The sequence below is a fragment of the Zootoca vivipara genome, chromosome 3 (genome assembly GCF_963506605.1).
Source record: "Zootoca vivipara chromosome 3, rZooViv1.1, whole genome shotgun sequence".
NCBI classification, from domain to species: domain Eukaryota; kingdom Metazoa; phylum Chordata; class Lepidosauria; order Squamata; family Lacertidae; genus Zootoca; species Zootoca vivipara.
In genome coordinates, this window is record NC_083278.1 from 63,163,853 (window position 1) to 63,188,594 (window position 24,742).

A 24,742-nucleotide genomic window follows, 5' to 3' on the forward strand; every position below is an offset into this window, starting at 1 on the left:
CTATTTAGCAACTTTGAAATACAAGAAATTTCCCTTCTTTTGGATACATATTGTATCCAAATACAGTTTGGATACAATTATGTCTGGTTGCTCTCCTATAGAGTAACTTTGAGATACAAAGCTGGGCAGAGATACAATTTGACAGGCTGAGCGATATCTCGCAGAGCAGCAAAAGACTCCTTTTTAAAAAGAGGTTCGGAAATACAGGAATTAATACTTTTAACCCTGGAACTTGGAGGCAGAAACCGAAGTTAGCAGGAGAACTCTCTATCTAATTGGGGGGAGAAATCTCCCAGAAAGGGAAGAGAACCTGGAACAGCTGGAGTTGGGTTGGATTAAAGGAGATTTTATTGCAATTTTATGGGATTTTATTGCAATTTTACCTGCTAGTAAGTAACTCTTCAGTATTCTCTGACACCTTTGGAAGCATACCTCTTGAATTTTTAAATCTGGAGCTTATATTATAATATATCAAGACTATTTTACTTCTAGAGTATATCAAGACTATTTTATATTATAATAATAATTATTATTATAATATTTTATATTATAATATATCAAGACTATTTTACTTCTAGAGTATATCAAGACTATTTTACTTCTAGAGAAGGTAAAAGTTCTGCTTGTAGAACTGAAAGGGAGCTGTTCATCCCTAGGGAGTTTAAAGGGACCAGCACTTTTCAAGTACTGCATGAGATACAGATGAGGACCGTTTGAAAATGTGACTTTGCTTAGTGTGCTTTTTAGCATTTGGAAGAAAGGTGGTGTCAAAATGCTGACGTGTTTAGGTTGTCAGAACTTTTATAACCGGCATCAGTATTTTTGGCTTGGGCTGATGTTCTGAGTGACTCATTCCACTCGTCTCATTCCACTAAGCTGTGCCACTGTAAATATAACCTACTTTCTCTCGTAGCAGTAACAAAGCTCTTTTGTACCATGAAGGACTTGGTAACAAATGCAGGGCCAATGCTTTCCAAGAATGAATCTCCTATTAATATATATCCCTTGGAAGCTTAGACATTTGGCCATTTTAAGTAAGGTACTGTGGATCTATTTAAGAGTCCTATTGACCCTATTGCATTTGAGTAGATTTTCAGGGTTTTTAGTTGCGTGTCCGCTTCCAGAATTTATTAAGTACTGAATAGGTTTGGGTCAAAAGGTTTTTTGTTATTACTTTGCACCACTGTCAAAGAGGTTGTGAGATTTAAGTTGGTTATGTAACATGATTTCTTACTTCAAATATTTAAATACTGTTTTGTGGGGCAACCTGAGCTAGGGAGCATGAATAAACAACAATAAGCTGAAGAGCCAGAGGCTTTGCAATGGTAAGCAAAAGGCCAGAGAGAGTTATCATGATGCATGAATGTAATGACAGAGTATTTTTAATTTCTCATCATGTTTTGCTTGTTACCATTATTTGTACAATTGGATGGTTTCTCACATGTCTTCCTATACCCTACAAAACATTTATTTCTTTGTACTGAATTTAATTGTAATGCATTAAACCACAAATTTGTCTTGTTTCACAGAGAACCTGCAGCTTTGGTGGCTTTGACTTGACAAATCGCTCACTGCATATTGGAAACAATTTGGATCAGATGGTGAGTATGAGCTAGAGGTCCGCATAGGAATCTTTTTAATAATGAAGCACAATGGTGGAATTTATAATGGAGTTTAAAATGTATGGTGACTGCCACAATCGTAGCTCTAAAAACTCTCAATGCCACCAGCAAGTCTATTCCTCAGACTTGTTTTTATGCATACTGCCGTACATGCCAAGTATTGAGAGCTGCTTTATACCATACAGAAAATGTTAAGCATTTGCTACATTATGTTATCAGTTAAGAATGTTAGGTTCAGTAGTCACTTCAATGGGAAAAAATGAATTGGTAAAAGTGTGTGTAATAGAAGTACACTCTGATTCCAAATGCTTACGGATTTATTATTACTGAAATGCAATAATGCCTGTCAAGGTAATTTACAGGCCAGAGCAATATTTTGGAATAGTTTTGACTTACACACTCTCCTTTTGAACATACCAAAGATAAAAAGATGGAATAGGACTGTAGGAACATACTGTTATATAGTAGTAGCAGAACAATGTATGGGGACTACCTTGTCCCCATGTCTTCATGTACTGTATCAGCTGCTACCATTGGCACATTTTCATCAACCATGGGGAAAAGAACCTACTCATGAGTGGTGCTGGAAGGACCACCACCCCCTTTTGACATTTCTAGCTTAAAAAGTTCTTCAGGTCTTCTTCTTCTCCCCCTTTCCCAGAGCTGACTTTGTTGTTGGACTCGGCATTTTTGAGAGTATAGAAAGCAGGAAAGAGAGGATTTAAATTAAACCCGTGATTTTGTTACTGAATCTCAGCCTCCTCATGTCTCCATGAATCCAAATCCTTTGAGTTCTTAAACTGGCATGGTGTGAGGGGAAATGAGGGAAATGGCTTTAAAAACATCCCAGCTGTAACACTGGCCAGGTGGCTGGACTCTCAAAGCGGAGGGGGAAGTGCAGCTGTGAAAGGCTTGATCCATGGAACACACATGAACAGAGTTTGTGTTATTAACTGGGCAGCTAGTCCATGCTGGAGTTTGGACACACTGCCCCTTCCCCAAACCTTGTATTTCCTTTCCTGTCTTGTTATTAATCCTCTGCCTAGAATGAAATTTACTTTCTCCCATCCCAAGGACTCATCAGATTAAATGAAGTTGATCTGAAATGATTTCAGATCACTACAAAGGGAAACACTACTTCTGACAACATACTAACTTGAGGAATTCACTCACTAACATGGAATTTTTTTTAAAAAAAAAAGTCTAGGACAAAATCATGGAAGGTACTGTCATTAGCAGCTGTTCATGAAAGTTAAAAGATCTAGATTTCAGGGTTGTAAACCTCTCAATAGGAGATGCTAAATGGGATAATAGCATTTGTGTCCCACCTGTGAATTTCCAGAGACATCTTTGACCATGGAATGCTGGACTCCTTAGATCTCAGTCTGATCCAGCAAGGGAATCCTTGTGTCATTATGTTCCAATGGTGGATGTTTCTTCTTGCATCTTGCCTTGCTTTCCCCCACCTTATTTGAACTTGCCCTTTCCTCCTCCTTGTTCCGTTGGTGCTGTTGAATTAATTCATCACTCTGAGTGCTCTTTTTCATTTTTGTTACCAATGTATTTCCTTTGGGGAACATAAAGCAACTTGGGGGGGGGTGCTTTTCAGTAACAAATATTTTGAGAGAAAAGAGCTAAGAACCTGATTCCAGTGCCAATCTCCCACTTTGCTTTGCAGCCTCTGCAGCTGCATTTTGTAAAACAACAAAAATTAGGGCAAATTGCACTTGACTGAATGTTATGCATAGTCTGGCTCTAGAGCAGAGAGCAAGTTTAACGTTAACATGTAGCGGAAGTAAATACCCAGATGTAACATCTGCCATAGTCAGTTCAATCTACCTGGATTTTAGTCAAGCAGAAGAATATAGTTGTCCTTATAAACACTAGACTCCGCTGAAAGCCTGTTAGTACTTCCTGTTGCTAAAAAGTGCTCCCAAAATGAAACTTAACATAAGCAATAGGAGTCCAGACTTTAGATGCACTTGAAATCGTTTTTATTAGCTTCTAAAGTGTTCAAAATTGAGCCTAAACAAGAAAAAAGGAAGTTGAACATAAATATATATTGAAGACAGTGTTGAGCTTGATGAGATTCGTGCAAGAAGTGTAAAAGCTGTGCAAAATGTAACATTTACTTCCAGGCCAGTGTATTTGGCATGGTCCCCATTGAGACCTTTAGGTGGAAAGGGCTATGCCAGTATTGGATTCTCCCATCAACATTGGTGGCAAATTTCAACATAAAAGTTGCATTCATGGGTTGTCCATATGTTCATACACATATGTTCCTGACTTATTACCCTGTTTGTTAACTAACATATAAGCCAGAGTTTCCTGGTAACCATGCAAAGCAGAATGGATGTGCCAAATACACACGAGGGGAGGAGAAAAGGAGGAGGGCAAAAAATGAGTGCTTGTTCACAGCTTCATCAACCATTATGAAAATGCTCCAGCCAAAGTATATGATACCAGAAAAACTCAGTCAAGAGACCCAACCAAAATGCAGTGGCGTAGTAATGGGGAGGGCAGGGGGCATGCCGCCCCGGGCAGTAGGCTCGGCGGGGCTGACCACCTCTGACAGCCGCTGCGACGCAGCCGCCGCCACGGAGAAACCCTGACACAAGCGAGACTGCCTCACTCCATGGCTTGCTCACGGGGTTTGCCGCGGCGCCGCATCACATGCCTCCGGTGCGGGCATGCGCCGCGTGCGTCGTGACGGACACCCCACCCCCCAGCAGGGTGCCATCGTGTTTGCCACCCTGGGCAGTCAGGCGGCTAGCTACACCGCTGCCAAAATGCTTCTTCGGGACTGCACAAAAGCAGTTCAGCTGTCAATGTTTCCCTAAGACGCATTTCATCTGAGACTTGAGCAGAGAAAAATGACAATGGCAAATGGTGTTCTTTGTTTTCATCCTCCTTTCATTTTACAGGGCAAAGATGGTGATTTTGTTTATAAAGAAGTGATCAAATCCCCATCTCCTTCCCGCATGTCCCTTGGTAAAAAGGTGAAATCTGTTAAAGAAACCATGAAGAAAAGGATGTCTAAGAAATATAGCAGCTCCTTGTCAGAGCAGGTATGTGGTTTTGTTCATTTGCTTGTTTGTTTTAAATTAAACCACAACTGGGGGCTTTATTGGTTTGAGTAAATACTTGAAGAGTTGTTGATGCCTATGTTTTGCAACCTTACTGGAAAGTACAACAGCGTCATTCGAAAAAACTCCCCGTGGGAATAATGTAGTAAAGCAATTCCAAGGCCTTTTCAAAACTATTTACTGTGAAAAGAGCTTCAATAAAATCATAAAGGGGAGTTAGGATTGAGTTAGGGCAATAAAGTATATGATTTCATTCCATATACGCTGGTTTTAAAAATGAATGGCTTTATATACTGTGCCCTAGTCCTCTAGCAATGTCAAACTGCCTCCAATACATCCTCTGAATTACACAGCAACATGCATCTTGCAACAAATGCTTACACCAATTTTACAAAAAATTGAAACATCTTTCAAATATAGAATGTATTTACTTTTTAAAATGCAATTTGTGCTCTGTTGTAATGACATAACTTATTTTTATTTTTTAAAAAATATTTGTGGTTCCCTAGTACTTAGGTAAAAGCATCTTAAAACAAAGGAAACATCTAGGTAACATCTTCCACCATTAAAATAAGTAATAAAATAGCAATTTAAATCCTACTGTTTAGCTAAAAATATATTGAAATATAAACACTATTTAAAAATGCAAACGAAAGACGTAAAACACATAAATTATACAGAAAACACTGGAAAATATTTATCTTGGGTCAGGTACCTGATCATATAAGGAAATTTTACATTCAGCATACACCTAATTTCATTTCATTATCGTTGTATATCTTTGATTGTTTTCAATAAAATATTGTCCCATGTATGAGATCCCTCTTAATATAAATATCCATTATAAATATGATCTGTAAAATAACTTCATTGAATAGTAACAGTGGCTTTTCCTGTTTTACTTAAAAATAAATAAATCAGTCCTTTTGCGATTTGTCTCTGCTGTGTTGAGGGCCACTGTATCAAGAGGCTATTCCCATTGAGCTGTTAATGGAAATTACTGGGCAGAAAAAGTAGTCTTATATAAAGCCCTAAAATCTGTGAAACTCCGTTTTGCCCAGCAAGCTTTTCAAATGAGTATGGTGAGCCATCAGGGGAGGGGAGTATTTCTCCCCCCCTATTATAACATATTAAATTCCACATTGCAGATATCTATATAGCTGATCCTTAAAGTTCATTCTGAAAATATATTATTTTAAAGTTCCTCCTTCAATTTCCTCTGGCCAAAATCAATCTGTTTTTCCAAGCATATTGCATTTGGCAGACTTCATTGAATCTGGTTTGGTGGGTTGTTAGAATACCCAACACTTTATTATTATTATTATTTTTTCATCAGTCTTTCCACTTGAACTGTAAGCATAACAAGTAAATTGCTGGCAAGCAACTACTGGCATTGGCATCAGCCTTGAAAAGAGTTTCCATTGATTTAATATCGCCCTCTAGAGGACTGTTGAATAATCAGGATGCAGCAGTATACTATTATGATGTGTTCAGGAGCTGAAGGCTGGTCTTTGATAAGCAGAACGACATAGCATGTTTATCTTTAGGCCCTTTGAGATATGTTAGAATAATATTACCAATATAAATTCAGGTCTCTAGTTCCTGTATTTTACTTTGTCTCATTCTTATCTCCAATGGCACGGGACTGATTTCAAGCCAGAAGGCCTCCAAAAAGGGACTCTCACTTGGCTAGCGCGTTTTGCTCAGTACCCTGTCAGAGTGGTTCTGAAGCCCTTAGTTGCTGCTTTTGCTGTAAATAAAGAATTTGTCTGAATCTTTGGAGAAATGAGGCAATCTTTTTTGTCTGTCCTGAAGCAAAGTTCATTGTTGTCTGCCAGACCATCCCAGCGTTAGACTCCTGGTATTAAAATAAGAATCATTTGTTGTGTTGCTCGGTGACAGTAACACATTAGCACATTTATCTCCCAAGGTCCATTTCTGACGCATCTGATTGGTACAAAGCTCCAGTATGATGCTGACTCCTTGTAATGCAATCTCCGTGGCCCCTGTCATTTCTAAAATTGAATTCTGCCTTAACGTAGCCAAATATTTCCAAGTCATCGTTGGATAATACAGATCCATCTTTTCTTGATCTGGATCATTGCTCATTGAAGCATTGCAGATACAAGTCTACAAAAAGCAGAAGTAAAGAGCATGTCATTACTTATTTTGGGCTGCATTCCTAACCCCTGGCCCCACTTACATGGGAGTCAGCCCTATTGAATTTCATAGGACTGACTCCCTTAGTGTGTCAAAAGCAAATTGACAGCTCTGCAGGTGATGAGTCAAGCAATACAGCATTCCTGCTGCATCTGAACCAGGAAACAATAGTTACTGGTTTCCATACAAGCCAGGATATTAAGCCAACTTTAAACCTGGCTTGTATTGAAGCTATGAACCATTGTTTCCTGGTTCAGATGTAATGGGAAACAGTGGTTGCCTGAGGCTTCCTAGCTTGTTTCCCCACTCACATGAAGTCAGAAGTAACATGGCTGTGTGTGGATGCAGGAGAAATAGATCTCAGATAATTAAGAGGGAGATATGATCTTCCAAAGTCAGCCAAAGAGAATTTGTCGTACCTGCTGTAGTGTACAATCAGGCATGGTGATAAATGAGGTCCTGTCAGACCCCACTGTTCAGGCCAGACCAGAAATATGAGCATTTAAGATTATGAAATGATAGGTTAGGTATACAAGATTTTCCAATACAGGCAGCAAGCAATACCACGTTTTTACAAAGTGAAACACATCCCAATCCTGCAAATATAGTATGGTCCATTAATAGGCAATTGGCAGTGACTGAGCTGACACAAGGCAAGGATGCGACCACCTCGCACTGCCACCACGACATTTGCTTTCAATTCCTAGGTTCAGCGATTGGAACTGATGTGCCCATAATTTAGTTCTGATTTCTAATTCTAATTTTCTGAGAACTGCATGGACATTTCTGCAGCTCACATCAGGAAAAGTATTCCAAGACTAGTGTACAAGAAACAAACATTAGAAAAAAAATGGGAGGCACTTTCTTATTAGCTATCTGTGGCTTCGGTTCTTCAATTCTCTCTGGAGATTTGCTTGATTTGTGGAAAGTTTCCTGATGACTCTGCAGCATGCAAATAACAGGCTTCATTCAGATGGTTTGTGATTGCATGCCTGTGGAATAAGTCAGCAATTCTTGTATATCAGCAGGTTTCTTTTAATTTGTTGCTGCAGATAGTCTCTTGAACATTGTACCATGTTATTTTCTTACATTGTCATTTATCAAACAAAATGCCTTCTTGACACCAGCACGCATGCACGCACCCACATCCACTCACAAACATAAACGAACACTACTCTGACTGCAGTCAGCTCCCAAAAATGATTGTTTTAGCAAGCAAGTTGGCAAAATATCAGTATGGATGAGATCTTCTTGAATCTGTCTTGTTACTTGAATGATGAATGAATAAAACATGTCCATTACATTTCAAGTAACAGGTTTTGCTTTGTTTACCATTTTCATGCATAAGTTGCATCGTCAGGTTTAATTCCTTGTATGCAAACAAAAATGTGTTCGTTTTTCATTCCAAATGGTAACATTTCTATTGTTTCATCTGCCATTTCATTTCTACTATGTTCAGCAAACTTCACATGAAAATTTTGATTCTAAGGCTTAGGAAAGCAACACAACTGCAGAATACACAATGAAACAGCAAAATCACAAGTAAATATTGAAATGCAATGCTCTAGTCAAATTAGTATTTGCACTAACTGTGTCTAGGATAATACTTTTTTAAATTGTAATTTCCCCCCTTTTGCAAATCTGAGGGGGTTGTATTCATGTTTTGTATGTTTAAGGCAGCAATCCTATGCACACTTGCTTGGTGTAAGGGAACAAGCCCCATTGAACACAGTGTGACTTAACTTTCAAGTAAACATGAATAGGATTGGTTTGCACAACAAATACAGTTAAAAGAAGAGTAAATTACAAAACAAATCATTTTACTGATATTTCAGCGAATAAGAAAGAGAAATTTTTACGGGTTATCTTCTTGTTTATTATGGTAGCCTCCCTCCACCACTAAAGAAAAATCAACTGTAAGATGGATCAAAGAGATCAAACAATATATGAGAGACTTGGGTGATCTTCACACACACACACACACACACACACCTCTTCTTTTTACAGAAAAAGCCTTGAACACACAATTTTACTTTCACAACCTAACATTTTCCAAAGGCAAGAGCAACAGAGAATGGTGGTTCTATAGCTTGGTTGCAGAGAATGTGGTTTCCATGCACAAGGTCCTTGGTTCAATAGTTTGCAGATGGCATAAAGCCAGATGATATGCAACCTTTGTCTGGGACCCTGGTGAACCACCCCTCAATGTGTTGGGAAGGAAGAACTTTATACTATTACACTTCCTAGGTTTGCTACTTAATCTTCATACATATTGTAACAGATTCTAACCTATATGGTACCAATTGATCAACTACACAAGCCAGCACAAGTTGTCAATAAGTTGTGTGGTGATTTTCTTTCAGGACTCCAGCCTGGATGTAATGCCAGAATCTCCTCAGTCACTACAACCAGATACTGATTCTCTGGATAAACCCAAACTGAAAGCTGGTGGTTCTGTAGAAAGTTTAAGGAGCTCTCTAAGTGGTCAGAGCTCAATGAGTAAGTAGTAAATAGAATGCTTGTTACAGTCCAGTTTAGATTTAACATTCACAATTGAATGAATTATGGTTTATTAGATCAAAGACTAGCATTATGCTTGCATATGCCACCCTAAAATCATCCCCCTTTACATGTGTCTACACCCTTCCCTTCTTTCATGGTTTATTAAACAAATTCCCCAAAATGGGAAGCTGGAAGTGTTTTATGAAGATGCATAAGATAAGGAAGCAAGAAGCCTATGTCTGAATCAATCCTACTGTATCTTTTTGGATGAAACTCAAGAGTTCTCTTTTTTTACAGCAGCACATAAAGAAAACTAATTCTGAAGCGTAGTTGAAGTCACAAATGCTTGCGGGCAAGGTACTTGGTTCTTAGAACAGCAGTACTTCGGCTCTTATCTTGGGCAGACAGACAGCATGTGCACCAATATTCCTGGGGTATTTTCACCTGCAGACTTGTCAGACTCAAAGAAATTGTTTTGCTTGAGGTAGTGAGAATTGAGCCTGTGATTATCCAGTGCATGGCTCAAATGAATGGTTAGTTTTCCCACCGAGCAGTGCTTGGTAGTACATAAAAATCAATGCTTTCCAACATTTTTCGTGAAAAGTGAGGTATTCTCACTTAATGAGGAGTAAAAAAAAATACTAGACTTTGCAGCAAAAAGTTAATGCTTGGGCAAGTCTTTAGGAAAGAAGATTTTCTCATCCTTTCTTTATATATCTTTGTTTTAGGTACGGGGGATCCTTTCAGTTAAAATCAGCCCAGCACTATTGAGCACTCAGCTGAAGCCTGGGCTTCTAGATTAAACAGTGGACAGGGACTGTGTGGCCTCCAGTGTTTCAGCATGTGCTGTAAGATTCTGTGCCAAGCTATTCCAAGAAAGTGCTGCAGCAGGTAGATTCCTAGGGAGCTGGTAAATGTTTTTAAAAGTGCCCTAAATATCCAAGAGAGGCTCAGAACCTGCTGTTTGCTGCCATAATCTTGCTGGAAATAAATATCAGATGAGTTCTTCTATCATGTTTTTCAGTGTATTTTATAGTTGGGTTTTGTGGGGGGTAAACTCTTCCCTTTTTATTGATCACAAACAGGTGGACAAACTGTAAGCACAACAGACTCCTCAGCCAGCAACAGAGAGAGTGTCAAGTCTGAAGATGGTGATGATGAAGAACTACCATACAGAGGACCATTTTGTGGCCGGGCCAGGGTTCACACTGATTTTACCCCCAGCCCCTATGATACAGATTCCCTGAAACTCAAGGTACTCTTTCTGGAATAAATCCATATTTGAATCCAGGGAGTGTTCATAGGTATCTTTTACAAGCTGGAATTATTAATACCTTGGGCATGCCCTATTGTCAGAATCACATACTCCTCAGTAATATTGCTGTCACCAGATGGAGAACATGTAGCCCTTGTATCCAGAGAACAGCGCTGGTTTTCTGTGAGTTTCTGGGACATAGCTGCCAAATCTCCTGTTTTTCGCGGGAAACCCCCATATTTTAAACCATTTCCCGCTGGCAGCCAGGATTGGGAAAATCCCGTAAATCCCCCCGATTTCCTACCTGCCAGGGAGGCTCCATTTTGAGTCCTGGCGCCGCCCGATTTCCAGTGCCCAGACATGGGTAGCGCAGCACTGGAAGTCGCTTCTACGCAAGTCCGGACATGTGTAGAAGTGACTTCCGGTGCCACTCTGCCCATGCCTGGGCACCGGAAATCGGGTAGAGCAGCACCGGAAGTTGTTTCTACGCATATCCGGACATGCGTAGAAGCAACCTCCGGTGCCAACGGCGCCCGATTTCCGCTGGACATGCGTAGAAGCGACTTCTGGTGCCGTGCCACTGCTGATCCTGCATTTTTCAGTGGGAGACTTGGCAGCTATGTTCTAGGAACAGACCGAAGTGCTTGCATTGACTTCATATCTGCTGTAGTACCCCAGCAAGTGGTCTTTTGCCCTCTCTAAGGTAGTAGGTGACCCTCTGGGAATTTGTTGGTTGTCAGTTCCATTTTTTGGAATATGGAATATGTTGTCAGTTCCACTTTTAGGAATATGATGAATATCATCCTTTTCCTTTTCCCATAGACAACATAATAGCTGTGTTCTGCTGCTGTATAAATGGTTGTGGAGCCAAACTGCAACCTTGTATTCATTCTATTTTATGTTTGTTGTTATGGGTGGGGTTTTTTTGGTGTGTGTGTGTGGATAATTGTAAGCTATATCTCTGCCTCAGAAATAGTAGAAATGTAAATAATAAATGAATATGCTGTGTATTTTTTTTTAAAAAAGGAAATTTACTAGAGAGGCCCACTAGAGAGGAAGAAAGATGAGCAGCGAGCTGGAAAAAAGTTAATTATCACAGAACTGGAAATGTATGCTATGAATTCATTTCTGCTCTACTTGTGGATATGACAAATCAGCAAAAGATTTTCATAGATTTATCCCTTGCATCGGGCAATTAGAAGAACATTGTAGTCAAGAAGAGTTGTGCATGCAGTTTTCAAAAACTTTTGCATAGGTGAACCCTTTTTAAAAGGGTGGGACAAGAAAAAGTTTTTGTTTTATATACCGTACTTAGTTTAGAACACTGGTAACTCACATTTTACATTTATTTAACTTACACAATCACAGCTTTGCACAGGTGGGGGGAAATAAAGAGCAGAAGAAACCCACTCTCCATTTATTTATTTCCACCCACCTGCGCCAAGCTGTGATTGTAGGCTTACCCGGCTTAGGGAAGGCAGTGTGAAGGCTCTGGCAGCCTCCCAGAGCCCTTGTGCAAAGGTGCCAGGCTTTGAGGAGGAGGTGTGAGGGTTCTGGCAGGTTCCTAGAGCACCTCCTACTTCCTTCCCAGAGCCGGGAAGTGCTTCTTGGGCTTTGGGAAGGACCCTGCCAGAGCCCTCCTGCCACCTTTCCAAAGCTGGACAAATGCTTGTTGGGCTTGAGCAAGGGCTCTGGGATGCACAGCCTTCCGAAAGTTTGGGTAAGCAGCATTCCACCTTGCAGGGGGCCCAATTCTGGAAGTTCCTGGCTTTATACATTTTTGCATATACAGTGGTACCTTGGCATCCGAACAACTCGACATCCATAGGTTTCGATTTCCAAAGTCGACAAACCCAGAACTGGTGTGCGCGGTCGGCGCATGAGCAGAAGCGCGAAATCACGCTTTGCGTATGCGCAGAACGGGCGCTTCGACAACTGAAGACTTTGACTTACGAAGAGCGCCGCGGAACGGATCGTCTTCGTAAGTCAAGGTACCACTGTGCGGTATGCGTGGACCCCCAGAACCAAACCCTCACATATTAAGCAAGTTACCTGTATTACAGAGTTGGGAAATGAGTTCTGGATTGTCATTTTAAAAAAGAAACCTGGTCAGCTAGATCCTTCTGTTGATAAAGATCCCACCCCTTTTTCTATTTAAGTCTGCATGCAATAAAACATGCATTCCTTTATGATACAGTAAACATTGATCTAGTAATTTGCAAGTAACTATGGAGCCTTCAGGTAGATGTATTCTGCTTCTCTCATATACAGAAGGGCGATATAATTGATATAATCAGCAAACCACCTATGGGTACCTGGATGGGCCTTTTGAACAACAAAGTGGGTACCTTCAAGTTCATCTATGTGGATGTGTTACATGAAGAGGAAGAGAAGCCTAAAAGGCCTACAAGAAGGCGACGGAAAGGCAGACCACCTCAGCCCAAATCTGTTGAGGATCTCCTAGATCGCATCAACTTAAAGGTGGGCTGTAATTGTCTTATACTTACTTTACTCTTCTACAAGCACTTCAACTCCATATCTATACAATAAATAGGACTAAATTCACAGCCTTAAAATCATATGCACTTCTGTATCCCAGCATTTAAAATAATGTGTGAGGAATCAAGACATGATTTCATTTGCAAGATCTATGTGGCATTGTGGAATTCCCTTGTTTAAAGATTTGGTCGTTTCTCAGATTATAAGGCATTCATAGTTGAAAGTGAGAGCAAGTTGAAACCCCAAGTTTCTTGAGATTTAAACATATAGTGTGTTCTTTAGCTAGGAAGCTGGGCAGGCAGTGGGGAGTAAACTGATTGGGCCAGCACAAGAGACATCATCAGTTTTGAAGGCTAAGTCCTCTTCCCATTTTTCTCCCTGGTTACTTCAGGTGAAGTACAATTAGCTCTCCAGAAGAGGAAACAGCTGGCATATATAGGAAAATTGTCTGCTGTGTAACTGTTTTATTTGATTTGTTCAGTAGTCCTACAAGGTGATGTTTAGCAAAAGCAGCATTACCGAACAGAAGCAGCTAATATAGTAGAGCACAGCTGTTGAGCTGCCTCCTAACAGCAAAACCACCCTACCACACCAGCCCAAAGTGTTTGCATTTTATTTATTAAGTGGACTTTTATTTTGTATTGCTTGATGCTCAATCAGGCAGGCTGGAAATAAGACATTCTGCCTGCTGTTTATCCTTCCTACTCTGCTGTTAAAGGGAAGTGGCTCCCCCCCCTTTTTTTTAGCAAGCTGATTTAAGAAGATGGGATTCTGAATTCAGCAGGAACCTTGTTAGAGGGCTAATAGATTCCGTAGACATTCTCTGATCCCATAATTTCTTTTCTATGTGAATATATTCTAAACTGTTGAGTTTTTATATCACGAGTAAAAAAATAATACTGTTTTGTTTTCATGGCTGCCATGCACAGGATCATGTTATGATATTGTGATGATAACTTTATCCCTTTATTGATACAAACTGTACCTGTTTAACTGGCCTGGGAAACCTTTCTCTTCATTATTTAAAGCCACTAAGGGTCTGTAAAAACAACAGCAGCCAGTAAAAACTTGGCCTATCCAGCTAAAAAGGCTTTCTACTCAGGACTAGTTCTCAAATGAGGCAGGCTACACTGGAAGTCCAGCTTTGGACAGAACCAAGATATGGTCTGGTTATAACTGAAATTCTGGCTATAGAGAAGGATGAAGTGTTGGGCAAGACAAAGATCGACCAAGTAGTGAGAGTTCAGAAGGTCTTGAAATCTTAACTGCTTTAAGGAGAGAATAGGTAGGAGGCCTCCTCTAAGATGAATTCCAGGGTCTGGAATTGGGAGCCAAGGCAACAGCAACCCAACACTTGTTGGGAATGCAATCAATCAGGGTAGAACAAATGGTGAACTCATTTGTGGACCCTGTTACCTTACCCCAAAAGCCTTTTGCATACTGTGCAGCTAATCAAGCTATTTGAACAGAGCACCTCCTAACAGTTGAGCTCCTGTCGAGCACAATACTTATTATTAGAGCACCTGTCCTCAGCAATGAAGATTCAGTGCTTGAGCAATAAGCAATGGCCATATGAATGTATGTTCACTAAAACATACCCTGTTACTCTGGAGCCACAACTGTGTTTTCTAACTGAAAACAACCTCAAGTTGAAAATGTTCAAGCTTGCCCTTCCCTACCCCTGCTTCCCACAACCATCCCCAGAAGGCGTCACTCCCTGAAATCCAAAGTAATCACTACTCTTGTTATACAACATCTCTTCCATTTCTTGCTTGTTACATAATTTATCGAGTCACAAACTGAAGCTTGAAGCAGGAGAGAAAGGGTTGCAAAGTTTTTTTCTTACTTTCTGAAAGTTTAACATGGGTTATTTTTGAATATAATGCTACCCTTGTCTTTTTTTTTGAAAAAACAACAACCCTCAGACCCCTCTGAGGCATCTGCAAGCTTAAAATCATTACTTTTCTCAGCTAACATGCATATATGATGGCATGAGGGCGGGTGGATAAATCTGCTTTCTTCCCAAGGTATTATGTCTTGCCGTTAAATCTTATGATTCTTATTCATTTTAAATAGATTGTTCCTATATTTTAAAAATAGTTTCCTTTTCTTGTTTTGTTGAACCTATGCTGGGCTGGAAAGGGGAAATTATCCTGCAATTATCTGTGATTTTATAAATGTGGTGCTAGTAAATTTCCAAGATCCATTTGTTACTTATCTTTTTGGAGCATCATTGACAGCAGCTGTGATCGCCTACTGTTTCAAAGCTAGCTTAAACATAAAAAGGGACTGAATAAAAGAACAAATGGCTTTTGAACCATCCTTTCTGTACCACTACCTGATTGGTGGTTGCAAGGCTCACTTACTCTCTTTAACACTATGTGTCTGTACATTAATCATAGATATGAGAAGGTTAGATTAAATGACATAACAGACCAAAAGTTAAGAACCTTGAACTTGGCCTGGTAATGTACAGTCAAACCTCGGTTGCCGAACATATTCCCTTCCGGAAGCCCGTTCAGCTTCCAAAACGTTTGATAACCAAGGCACAGCTTCCGATTGGTTGCAGGAGCTTCCTGCACTCAAGCGGAAGCTGCGTCAGACATTCGGCTTCCGAAAACCAGAGCGTTTACTTCTGGGTTTTGGGCGTTCGGGAGCCAAAGTGTTTGAGCACACAGCCATTCGGGAACAGAGGTTTGACTGTATTGGCATGCAAAAAAAAGCTTTTAAGCACTGGTGTTGTGTGTTGGCAGTAATCTTTCCCCACCAGTAGTTCAACCAATTTAATATTTAAATCAGGCATAGATTTCTGCATTGCACACTTTGATGTAGAGTAGTTAGCTACCATTATGGATGACAACATCTATGTTCTTAACAAAGAATCACGTAATTCAGGGGTTGCCAGACTTTTGATGCACCTGAGCACATTTACAAACCAGAAAAACTGTTGCAAGCACCCACACCCAAAATCACCTCTGCGCAAGAAGGCTTCTTTTCAAGTCTAATTTCAGCAGCAGGGACAGGACCCTGTGGCAACCAAAAACCAAGAAAGACCTCTGCAGACACATGTGCAACAGCAGGCACTACACTGGGTGCCCATAACATACAGAACCAGTTGCCAGTAGAACTTTGTACTGTCTGAGGTCTAACTGTAATACTACATACAATCTTTATTGTATCTAGTGGGTACGGAGTTACTTGAGTGATTTTTTTATGTTACCTGCAGTCAGTATAAATAACCACCTGTAATCACTGATCAGAAAGGTGGAAAATGTATGGATGGCATGGAAAGTGGCATCTTGTTTTGAGTAGTTCCGCACTGCTGTTTCCTTCTTATGTGCCACAACTGTTCTCTTCCTTTGCCACAGGAGCACATGCCCACCTTTTTATTCAATGGCTATGAAGACCTGGACACTTTCAAGCTCCTAGAGGAAGAAGACTTGGATGAGCTCAACATACGGGACCCACAGCATAGAGCTGTTCTTCTGACAGCAGTTGAACTGCTACAGGAATATGATAGTGAGTGAGGCTTTGAATTTCTTCTGTAATGCACAGCTAAGGATTTGTAACCACTTAGGGGTTGGATCCAAAGAAAAGTGTACACAACATGGCTTGTAGAAGTTCACGTCCCACCTCCTCTTTCCCCAGCAACATCCCACCCTTTGAAAAGGCTCTCCTTGCTTGAATGGTTTTGGCTGTAGCAGGGGGAACCGAGGGAAAAGGAAGGACCCTCCTCCCCAGACAGGGAGAGGCAATTATTCCTTCTGCCTCAGCCTTCCAGGCCACAACCCAGCTGCCACCAGCCTAGTTACTACATGCTTTTTTCAGGATCCATCCCGTCTTCCAACTCTGAATTACAACATTTTAGCAAGACCAAATTGTAAGGGCAAGACATCTATGATAGTGATTTCATTTGTAGAGTACCGTATTTTTCCGTCTATAAGACACCCCCATATATAAGATGCCCCCTATTTGGGGGGAGATGGCCCCCATGTAGAAGACGCCCCCAAATTCTGGACATTATTTTTAAGGGGGGAAACCTAGTCTTATACACGGAAAAATATGGTAATTTCATATTAGTAATGACTCATTATTTTCCTTCTAACTTTGCCAGCTATAATTTACATAGTTTATAATGAAAATGTGAATTAAGTCATCTAGAAATCTGGATTTCAATGGAAATATCAGAAACTGCAAATTTCATTAGAAGGGTTTTGTAAATTACTGCTACTTTTTAACCTTTTCTAGCAGCAGCCAATTCCACCACAGCAGGATTCTCCAACCTGGTATCTTCCAGAAGAGTTGGACTGGGTGGGTGAGGGTGATGGAGATGTAGTCTAAAACATCTGCAGGGCACCAAGTTGGAGAACACTACACAAGAGGAAGCCTGATAGCAGTTCAAGACAAAATAAGAAACGAGTTTAGGAGATCATGTAAATAACAGCTTTTTGTAAGAAAAAGTCAAGGTTGTGTAGAGGTACTTGACAATACGGAAGGACCATTATGTTTACTAGGGAATAAGTGCCATTGAGGGCAGATGAATTTCCATATAAACACAGGTGAAACTACTCATAACTTCAAACTTAGGCTTGGGTATAAGCTGTGGGAGGCTTGTAAAGATCACCTATAATGAAGCTCTGAAATTATCTTCCAACTCAAATAGTTATCTTGGCTCTTCCCAACAGATTCCAAAGCATACTCCACCCCCCTTCCCTCTACAACTTCAGCAGAAGCAGCACATCTCCCCCCCCCCCCCCGGTCTTTGTTTCCTGGATATGCTGTGTCAGGGTGTAAAGCCCAAGAAACTATATGGCGTATAGTTCAAGGGTTGCTTGTGAATTCTGGATTTTACTTTGATTTAAATTTGAAAAAAAAATACTGAAAACATAATAAAACACACACAACTGTTTTAGTCAGATCTGCAGGTGCAGGTTAGGTCCATCCCATTATAACCATGTGATCAGCTGCCTAGCGCATTAAATTGCTGCAACTTCTGTATAAATTCCTAGTGGGTGCAACTTAAAAACTACTGTATGTAATATTCCCAGTAATCGACTCTCACCCCACTCCCTTCTTCCACTATGTCCTCTCAGGGCAGCAGTACTCCTGCATTATCTGATGCGGAAAACGACTCATGGCTCTTATTAAAGGATGTCCTTTTAGTATGCTGCTGGGTATTTTGGTAGGACAGAAGTGAGGTTATTAGCACTGTTCTTTGTGTAAGTTATGCTTTCTCACTTCCTCTCTTTCCTTTCTCTACTCCAGGTAACAGTGACCAGTCAGGTTCTCAGGAGAAACTCCTCATAGATGGTCAGGGCTTAAGTGGATGTTCTCCCCGGGATTCAGGCTGCTATGAAAGCAGTGAAAACCTGGAGAATGGTAACAATTGATCTATATCCATATCAAAAAGCATGCCAAATTTGTTAGATTTTAAGGGGCCAAAGGACACTCTTGTGGCTGAGAAAAGCAATTATGCAAACTCTTTGGCTCTGCTTTTGCTCTCTATAATTTAACGACGGACTTGTGTGTGGCCTAGTTTTCCCATCCCTACATACTTATTTAGTGAATCTTACATTTTAAGTCAAGGCACAGTTTCAAGGCAGTGAGCAAAATGTGCTTCCCTCCCAGCAGTGTTTTTCAGCATTATCTTTCATATTACTGCTTTTTCATGTCAAGAGAGAGAATAAAGAGCACTGCCTCCAGATCAGTATGATGCCACACTCATTTTATTTGCTGGAGGACATTTACTTCTGTGATACAAAAGCATAACAAGGAAGTGCTGTAAATGAGGAACTAGCTCACACACTTACAAGGACTGAAGAACATTTATGATCAAAGATTCTGTTTTTGTATTGATTGTCACTATTTCACTCCTTATGCATGCTGCATCTGCCTTTGCTCATATACCTCTCTTAACATTAAATAGTGTTTGGGGGGGGTCCCTCAAACTGGGCTTGAGGCCAGGCCTTTACTATTCTCCCTCAGTGCCGCAGTTCAGATTAAATCCCCCTCTATTTGAAGCAGTCATGAGCTCTCAGAAGAAAGCTGAGACCCATATAAGCTTCTCTCCAGTGGAGAGTAGCAGCTGGAAGAGACACGTTACACAAAAATATTCCCAGCCTCTGTAATAAAGATTTATATAGAGTTGCTTCTTTGCAGAAGGACAGCAGTCCTCCTTGCATCCTGGTACCCAAGTTCAGTTTATTTTTTCATTTCTTCCAACTCCTTGTTACCAGATGATGACCAATTTTCACACTCTTTTCATGTCACTCCTGCTATAAATTCAGGATGAAGTTTTCTGACTCCTGTGGATGTTATGTAGGAGTGCAGGCATGGTGCACAGGTACAATGGTGATTGATATATTGGAACTTTGCAGCTGAATTGCTTGCCATGATAAGCACTGCTTCTGAAGCAGTGTGAAGTAATATGAGGGAGGGGGCCTGCCATGGAGTCTCTGACTCTTTTCTAAGGACTGCTGTACTCCTCAAGCAACGAGCAGACATTGGTGAACTCATGTGCCATGAATACTAGGGTTTGTTTTAAATCTGGAGGAACCCTAACAAAATCCTGGACATCTTTCTGATATCAAAAGTTGATTTTCCCTCAACAGTGATATGTCCTTTGCCACAACCTCCTTGTAAAATCCATATTAGACACTTCCTTGTAAGCAGGTCTCCCATGCAACAGCATACTTAAGTAAGCCCCATTTCTGAGTGGTGCCTTACTCAAGAGGCCAACTTACGTGGGGCTCCATGAGGCTGCCACACAATATTGCAAATATGGACATGTAACACCAGGAAGGAATAAACCAGTTGATTTTGCCATCATACAAGCTTCTCCCATTCTCTGCTCTTTAATGCTAACATTTTGTAATGAGTGCAGGCTTTTTCAATGAGAAAGCTGTTGGGAGCCTAGATGGAAACCTTTGAAAACAGCCATTTACTGTTAGGAAATATCATCCACTTTCTTCTTCACCACCAGCTTCTAAAGCTTTCTGCATAGCAAGAAAAAAAAACAAGGGAGGTGCAGTGTTCTATTTTAGATTAAAGTTTTTCTTTCTGCTTGTGCTTTGAGACATCTGAAGAGACATTGTGTTCTGCAGTGAATGTGAATTCTATGCAGATTCAAAGCAGTCAACTGTGTATTATTCAGTGCCAAAGTTTAGCATTTTGAAGATAAAGCTCTAAATTGTACATGCATTGAATGAAACATCAGTTCCTTTAACAAACTAACTTCAACTTTGTAGGAGAGAAAGGTACTGTATTCTTACCTCTAGGGTCCTTGGGCTCCACAAGGTTCCCTCATTATAGGATTAATGTAGACAGACTTCAGATGATCCAGGAAAAACCTATTTTCTGAACTGAAGTCACATGAATAAATGAAGATGAAATAAATTATGACACAGAAAACAAACTCAAGAAAATACTTTGCAAATAAAAATCAGGTTTGTAGCCCATATTTTACTTCTGGGCTAAGAGACCTTATAATGAAGCTAACTCAGCACAGGAGAGTGGTTAGAGGTCAAGTCTGAGACAACATTGTTTATGTTTATTACTTATGATATCAATTCTGCTTCCTTGACCAGTGACACATGTTGGTATTATAAATAAGTTGAAATACAGTGTGACATTGCATTTAATTTAAGCAAATGACAAGGCAGCATACCACTATTGTTTGGTTTGGTTTTCTGTTGATAGAAAATCAATGAAATACATATTTTAAACAGAGTCCTCATAACAAGTTATCTTAACAAAGGATCACAGGCCAGTGTAAACATCCCATGCTAGTCTTGGTTTGGTTTAGTTTTTTCTCATGTTCTATTTTGTTATTTGTACAGCAAAATCCAGTAGAAATGATATATTTAAACTTTTCTTTTGCACATTACATGCACAAGTCATAAATGTTTTTCCTCTTTTTGTTTCAGCTAAAACTCGAAAGCCTTGTCTCTTACCCTCAAAGTTGGCTTCTGAATACAGTTTTAAAGATTTCCACAGAAATCCACGGGCAAATTATCCAACCCTGCCCCTAACTAAATCAATAGATGTCCCCCAGCAAGGAGAGAAGACACAGTTCACTTGTACAAATCCTGTTCTGAAAAGCTGCCTCAAGCCCCCAGCAGTCGTCATCCTCAAGAACAACCGCAGAAGTTTACCAGTTGGTATCTGTCGGAGCTGTGAGACTCTAGAAAGTGGTCAGAAGGTTCACATGTGGCCAAGATCTCATTCTCTTGGCGACCTTCATGGAGAAGCTGGCCCCGACTCTGCAAAGAAGCTGGATGTTTTCCCTCAAGGCGTACTGGATTTAACAAACATGCCAACTGGCTCTGGAGGTATGCACATGGCAGAACAGTTGATGGCTGAGCAGAGCAAAGCAGGTGTTGATTCTCTTAATGGGAAAGCAAAGGAACTGCACTTGTCTGCAACCATTCCTTCTAGTGAAACATTTCCACTGTTTCTGCCTCAGAATTGTGGAGTTCATTCATCTTCACTTTCACGTGGTGTAACTTGGACTACTTTTGAAAACTTCAAAAAGACCACGCATGATCTTGGAAGGGCCGATCATTCTCCCTTCCCCAAGGAAGCTCATCAGAAGGGCACGGGTGAGGCAAGAGTACAGCCAAAAACATCTTCACAGCCACCACCAGTCCCCGCCAAAAAAAGCAGAGAACGCCTTTCTAATGGACATTGTCACCTCCCATCAGCCATTTCTTGTCCAGATGTGCCATCCTTGCCAGCGAAAAAGAGCCTCCAGCCTGTGTCCTCCGATTCCCATCTACTGACCGTGTGTAGATCATCTCCTGGGCAGGAGCCCAGTAGTCCTTCGGGCGTACGACCTCCTTGGTTTTCAGATCTTCCAGAGACTGCTACTGTCCAGCAACATGTGCTAAAACTTGATCCTTTGTCGGTGAGAAAAATCTCTTCTAATAGAGGACTGGATCTGGAAATGTTGATAGAAAACAAGCTGCAATCTGAAGATATTGATCTCACAGAAGACCCATATTCTGACAAGGTACAGTGTGAGGAGGCTGAGAAATGTTTAATCTGTTCATATTTTGCATTGTTTTCCTTCCCCACTTGAGTGTTGGAGCTGTTCCTTAAAAATGGGCCTTAAACTGGCAATTAAAATGAAAGATATGTTAGACTAAACATTCTTAAAACTTTTCATACATTTCAGACACAGTGTGAAGCAATCTCAAATGGCTCCATGTGTATACCATGCAGATTTGCCATTTAACAATTCACTTTTCATTTTACGTGCTTGTTTCATCCATGTGGTGAGCCACTGCATGTAAAACAATTCAGTATTTGAAGTAGTCTCCCTATGGTGGTCATATGCACATTGGCCCTTACAGCTCTCAGCTCTGCAACATTATATAATAAATTACTGAATAATGTCAGTATCAATGCTTGTAGCATATAAAAAGCAACCTCTGCCATGTGGCAACAAGGCTTGAAATGTTCATTTGTCCATTATTTGACTTGGGCACAGCCAACCAAAAGTTAAGGGTATTTCAGTTTTATTAAATTTAGACTTAATAATGTAGAACTCAAGAGGTCTTTTAAAGTGGTTGACTTCAGAGAGCACTTTTCTGAGTTATCAGCCATAGTTCTCAAACAAAGTAGCATGTAAAGTTATACTTTCCCAATAACTTTAATAAACCTTTTTAAGGAATATATATATGAGATTCAAGACTCACAACCTCCTCTGTACAAATTATTGAAGTAAATGAACAAATTTCACAAAGGTAATTTTCTGTGAAACTGAAGAAAGAACACATTAAAACCTATTGTAGTTTATTAATGCAAAGGGGCCAACCATTTTGTTGTTATTATGTGAAGAGACACATTAACTTGACCCACCCCCTTTTATCACTCATCTCTGGGTGCAGCATGGCCGCTGTGGGATTCCTGAACTTTTGGTACAAAGGTACTCTGAAGACTTAGAGCACGCTGAAAAGGATGTTGCTACAAACCTGGACCAAATTCGGGTGAAGCAGCTGAGGAAGCAACACCGCATGGCGGTAAGTCTACATTCAGTGATCAAGTTCCAGGAAATGGGAAAATAAAGCTAAACAACATGGAGTTCTGGGGCTTTAGCATGTCTGATTGCAGAAACTATTTGTGAATGATCTCCATTTAAAAAGAAAAACAAATTAAGATTACAGTGGTGCCTCGCTAGACGAAATTAATTTGTTCCAGGACTCAATTCGTCCTACGAAAACTTCGTCTAGCGAGGCACCGTTTCCCATAGGAATGCATTAAAAATCAATTAATGCGTTCCTATGGGCTCTGGGGAAACTGGTGGCGGCAGCGGCGCTTGCTCTCGAGCCAAGAGAGCAAGCGCCGCTGCTGCCAACGACAGAGCCGGATCGGACGAAGCTTCAGAAGCTTCGTCGGATCCGGCTCTGTCGGGCAGGGTGGGGGAAAGGTGAAGGAACCGATCCTGCGCCTTTCCCCCACCGCTGCCAAGCCCCATGCCGGCTTTTCACAGCAAGAAGCGGCGGCGGGGGAAGGTCTTCCCCCGCCTCTCGCCCCGCACCCCAGGCACGGAGCACAACTTCGGAGACCTCCGAAGTTGCGCTCCGTGTCTGGGGAGGCTGGCGAGATGCGGCGGCGGGAGAAAGACTTCCCCCGCCTCTCGCCCCGCACCCCAGGCACGGAGCTCTGTCGGGCGGCGGGAGGGAAGAACGGAGGACCATCGGATCCTCCATTCTTCCCTCCCCCCGCCCGCAGATCCGCCGGTGCGGGGGTGTTTTGCAGGCTGTGTTCCCCTTGGCAAGGGGAATGCAGCCGGCAAAACCGCCCCCGCATCGGCGCGCTTCAGCCCCTTCACCCGGAGCCAAAGCGCACTGATGCGGGGGTGTTTAGCAGCCCCCCGCAAAAGTAGGCTTGCTAGCCGCCGTTCCAACGGCGCCTAGCAAGCCCCTGTTGGGCGTGGGGGGAGCGCAGGATCCTCCGCTTCCCCCCCACACTGCCCGGGGATCGGACGAGGCTGGAGAAGCCTCGTCCCATCCTCGCAGTGTCAGGCGGTGGGTGGGAGCAGGGGATCCTCAGCTTCCCCCCCCCACACACACACACTGCCCGGGATCGGACGAGGCTTCTCCAGCCTCGTCCCATCCCCGCAGTGTCGGGCGGTGGGGGGGGGAGCGGAGGATCCTCCGCTTTCCCCCACCACACACTGCCCAGGATCGGACGAAGCTGGAGAAGCCTCGTCCCATCCCCGCAGTGTCCGGCGGTGGGGGGGAGCGGAGGATCCTCCGCTTCCCCCCCCAGGCGGCAGGGGGGGGGAGAATCCACTTGTCCCCCCCCCTTCTTCCCGCACTACAGCCTTTGTGTTCCACTGCTCTCTGCTGGTTGCCCCTCACCGGCAGAGACCAGCAGAACACAAAGGGGAATGAGCTGTCAGCGCCTCTCAGCTGATCTTCCTTTGCCTTCTTCCTGCACTGCAGCTCGTTCCCCTTTCGCTAGAGGAATGCCCTGTAGGTTTTGTGATCGGAGGTTTTTATGGCCATGCTTCGCAAGACGAAGCGGTGGCCATAGAAAAATACCTCGTATTGCGAGGCAACCTCCGATCGCAAAACCTATTTGTATAGCGGAAAAATCGTCTAACGGCATTC

General features: G+C 41.7%; 1 protein-coding gene across 4 annotated transcripts in view; it reads left to right on the forward strand.

Annotated features, from left to right (window-relative positions):
* The window catches only part of SASH1 (SAM and SH3 domain containing 1), a 534,239-nt gene that overhangs the window by 507,860 nt on the left and 1,637 nt on the right, over positions 1-24,742 (forward strand). For all 4 annotated transcript variants that reach the window (XM_035108796.2, XM_035108791.2, XM_035108795.2 and 1 more), the window contains exons 11-19: positions 1,530-1,601; positions 4,547-4,690; positions 9,232-9,367; positions 10,456-10,625; positions 12,897-13,106; positions 16,493-16,643; positions 18,390-18,503; positions 21,050-22,134; positions 23,015-23,146. In XM_035108796.2, the coding sequence (XP_034964687.2) occupies positions 1,530-1,601; positions 4,547-4,690; positions 9,232-9,367; positions 10,456-10,625; positions 12,897-13,106; positions 16,493-16,643; positions 18,390-18,503; positions 21,050-22,134; positions 23,015-23,146 (2,214 nt within the window). The remainder of the gene's footprint in view (positions 1-1,529; positions 1,602-4,546; positions 4,691-9,231; positions 9,368-10,455; positions 10,626-12,896; positions 13,107-16,492; positions 16,644-18,389; positions 18,504-21,049; positions 22,135-23,014; positions 23,147-24,742) is intronic.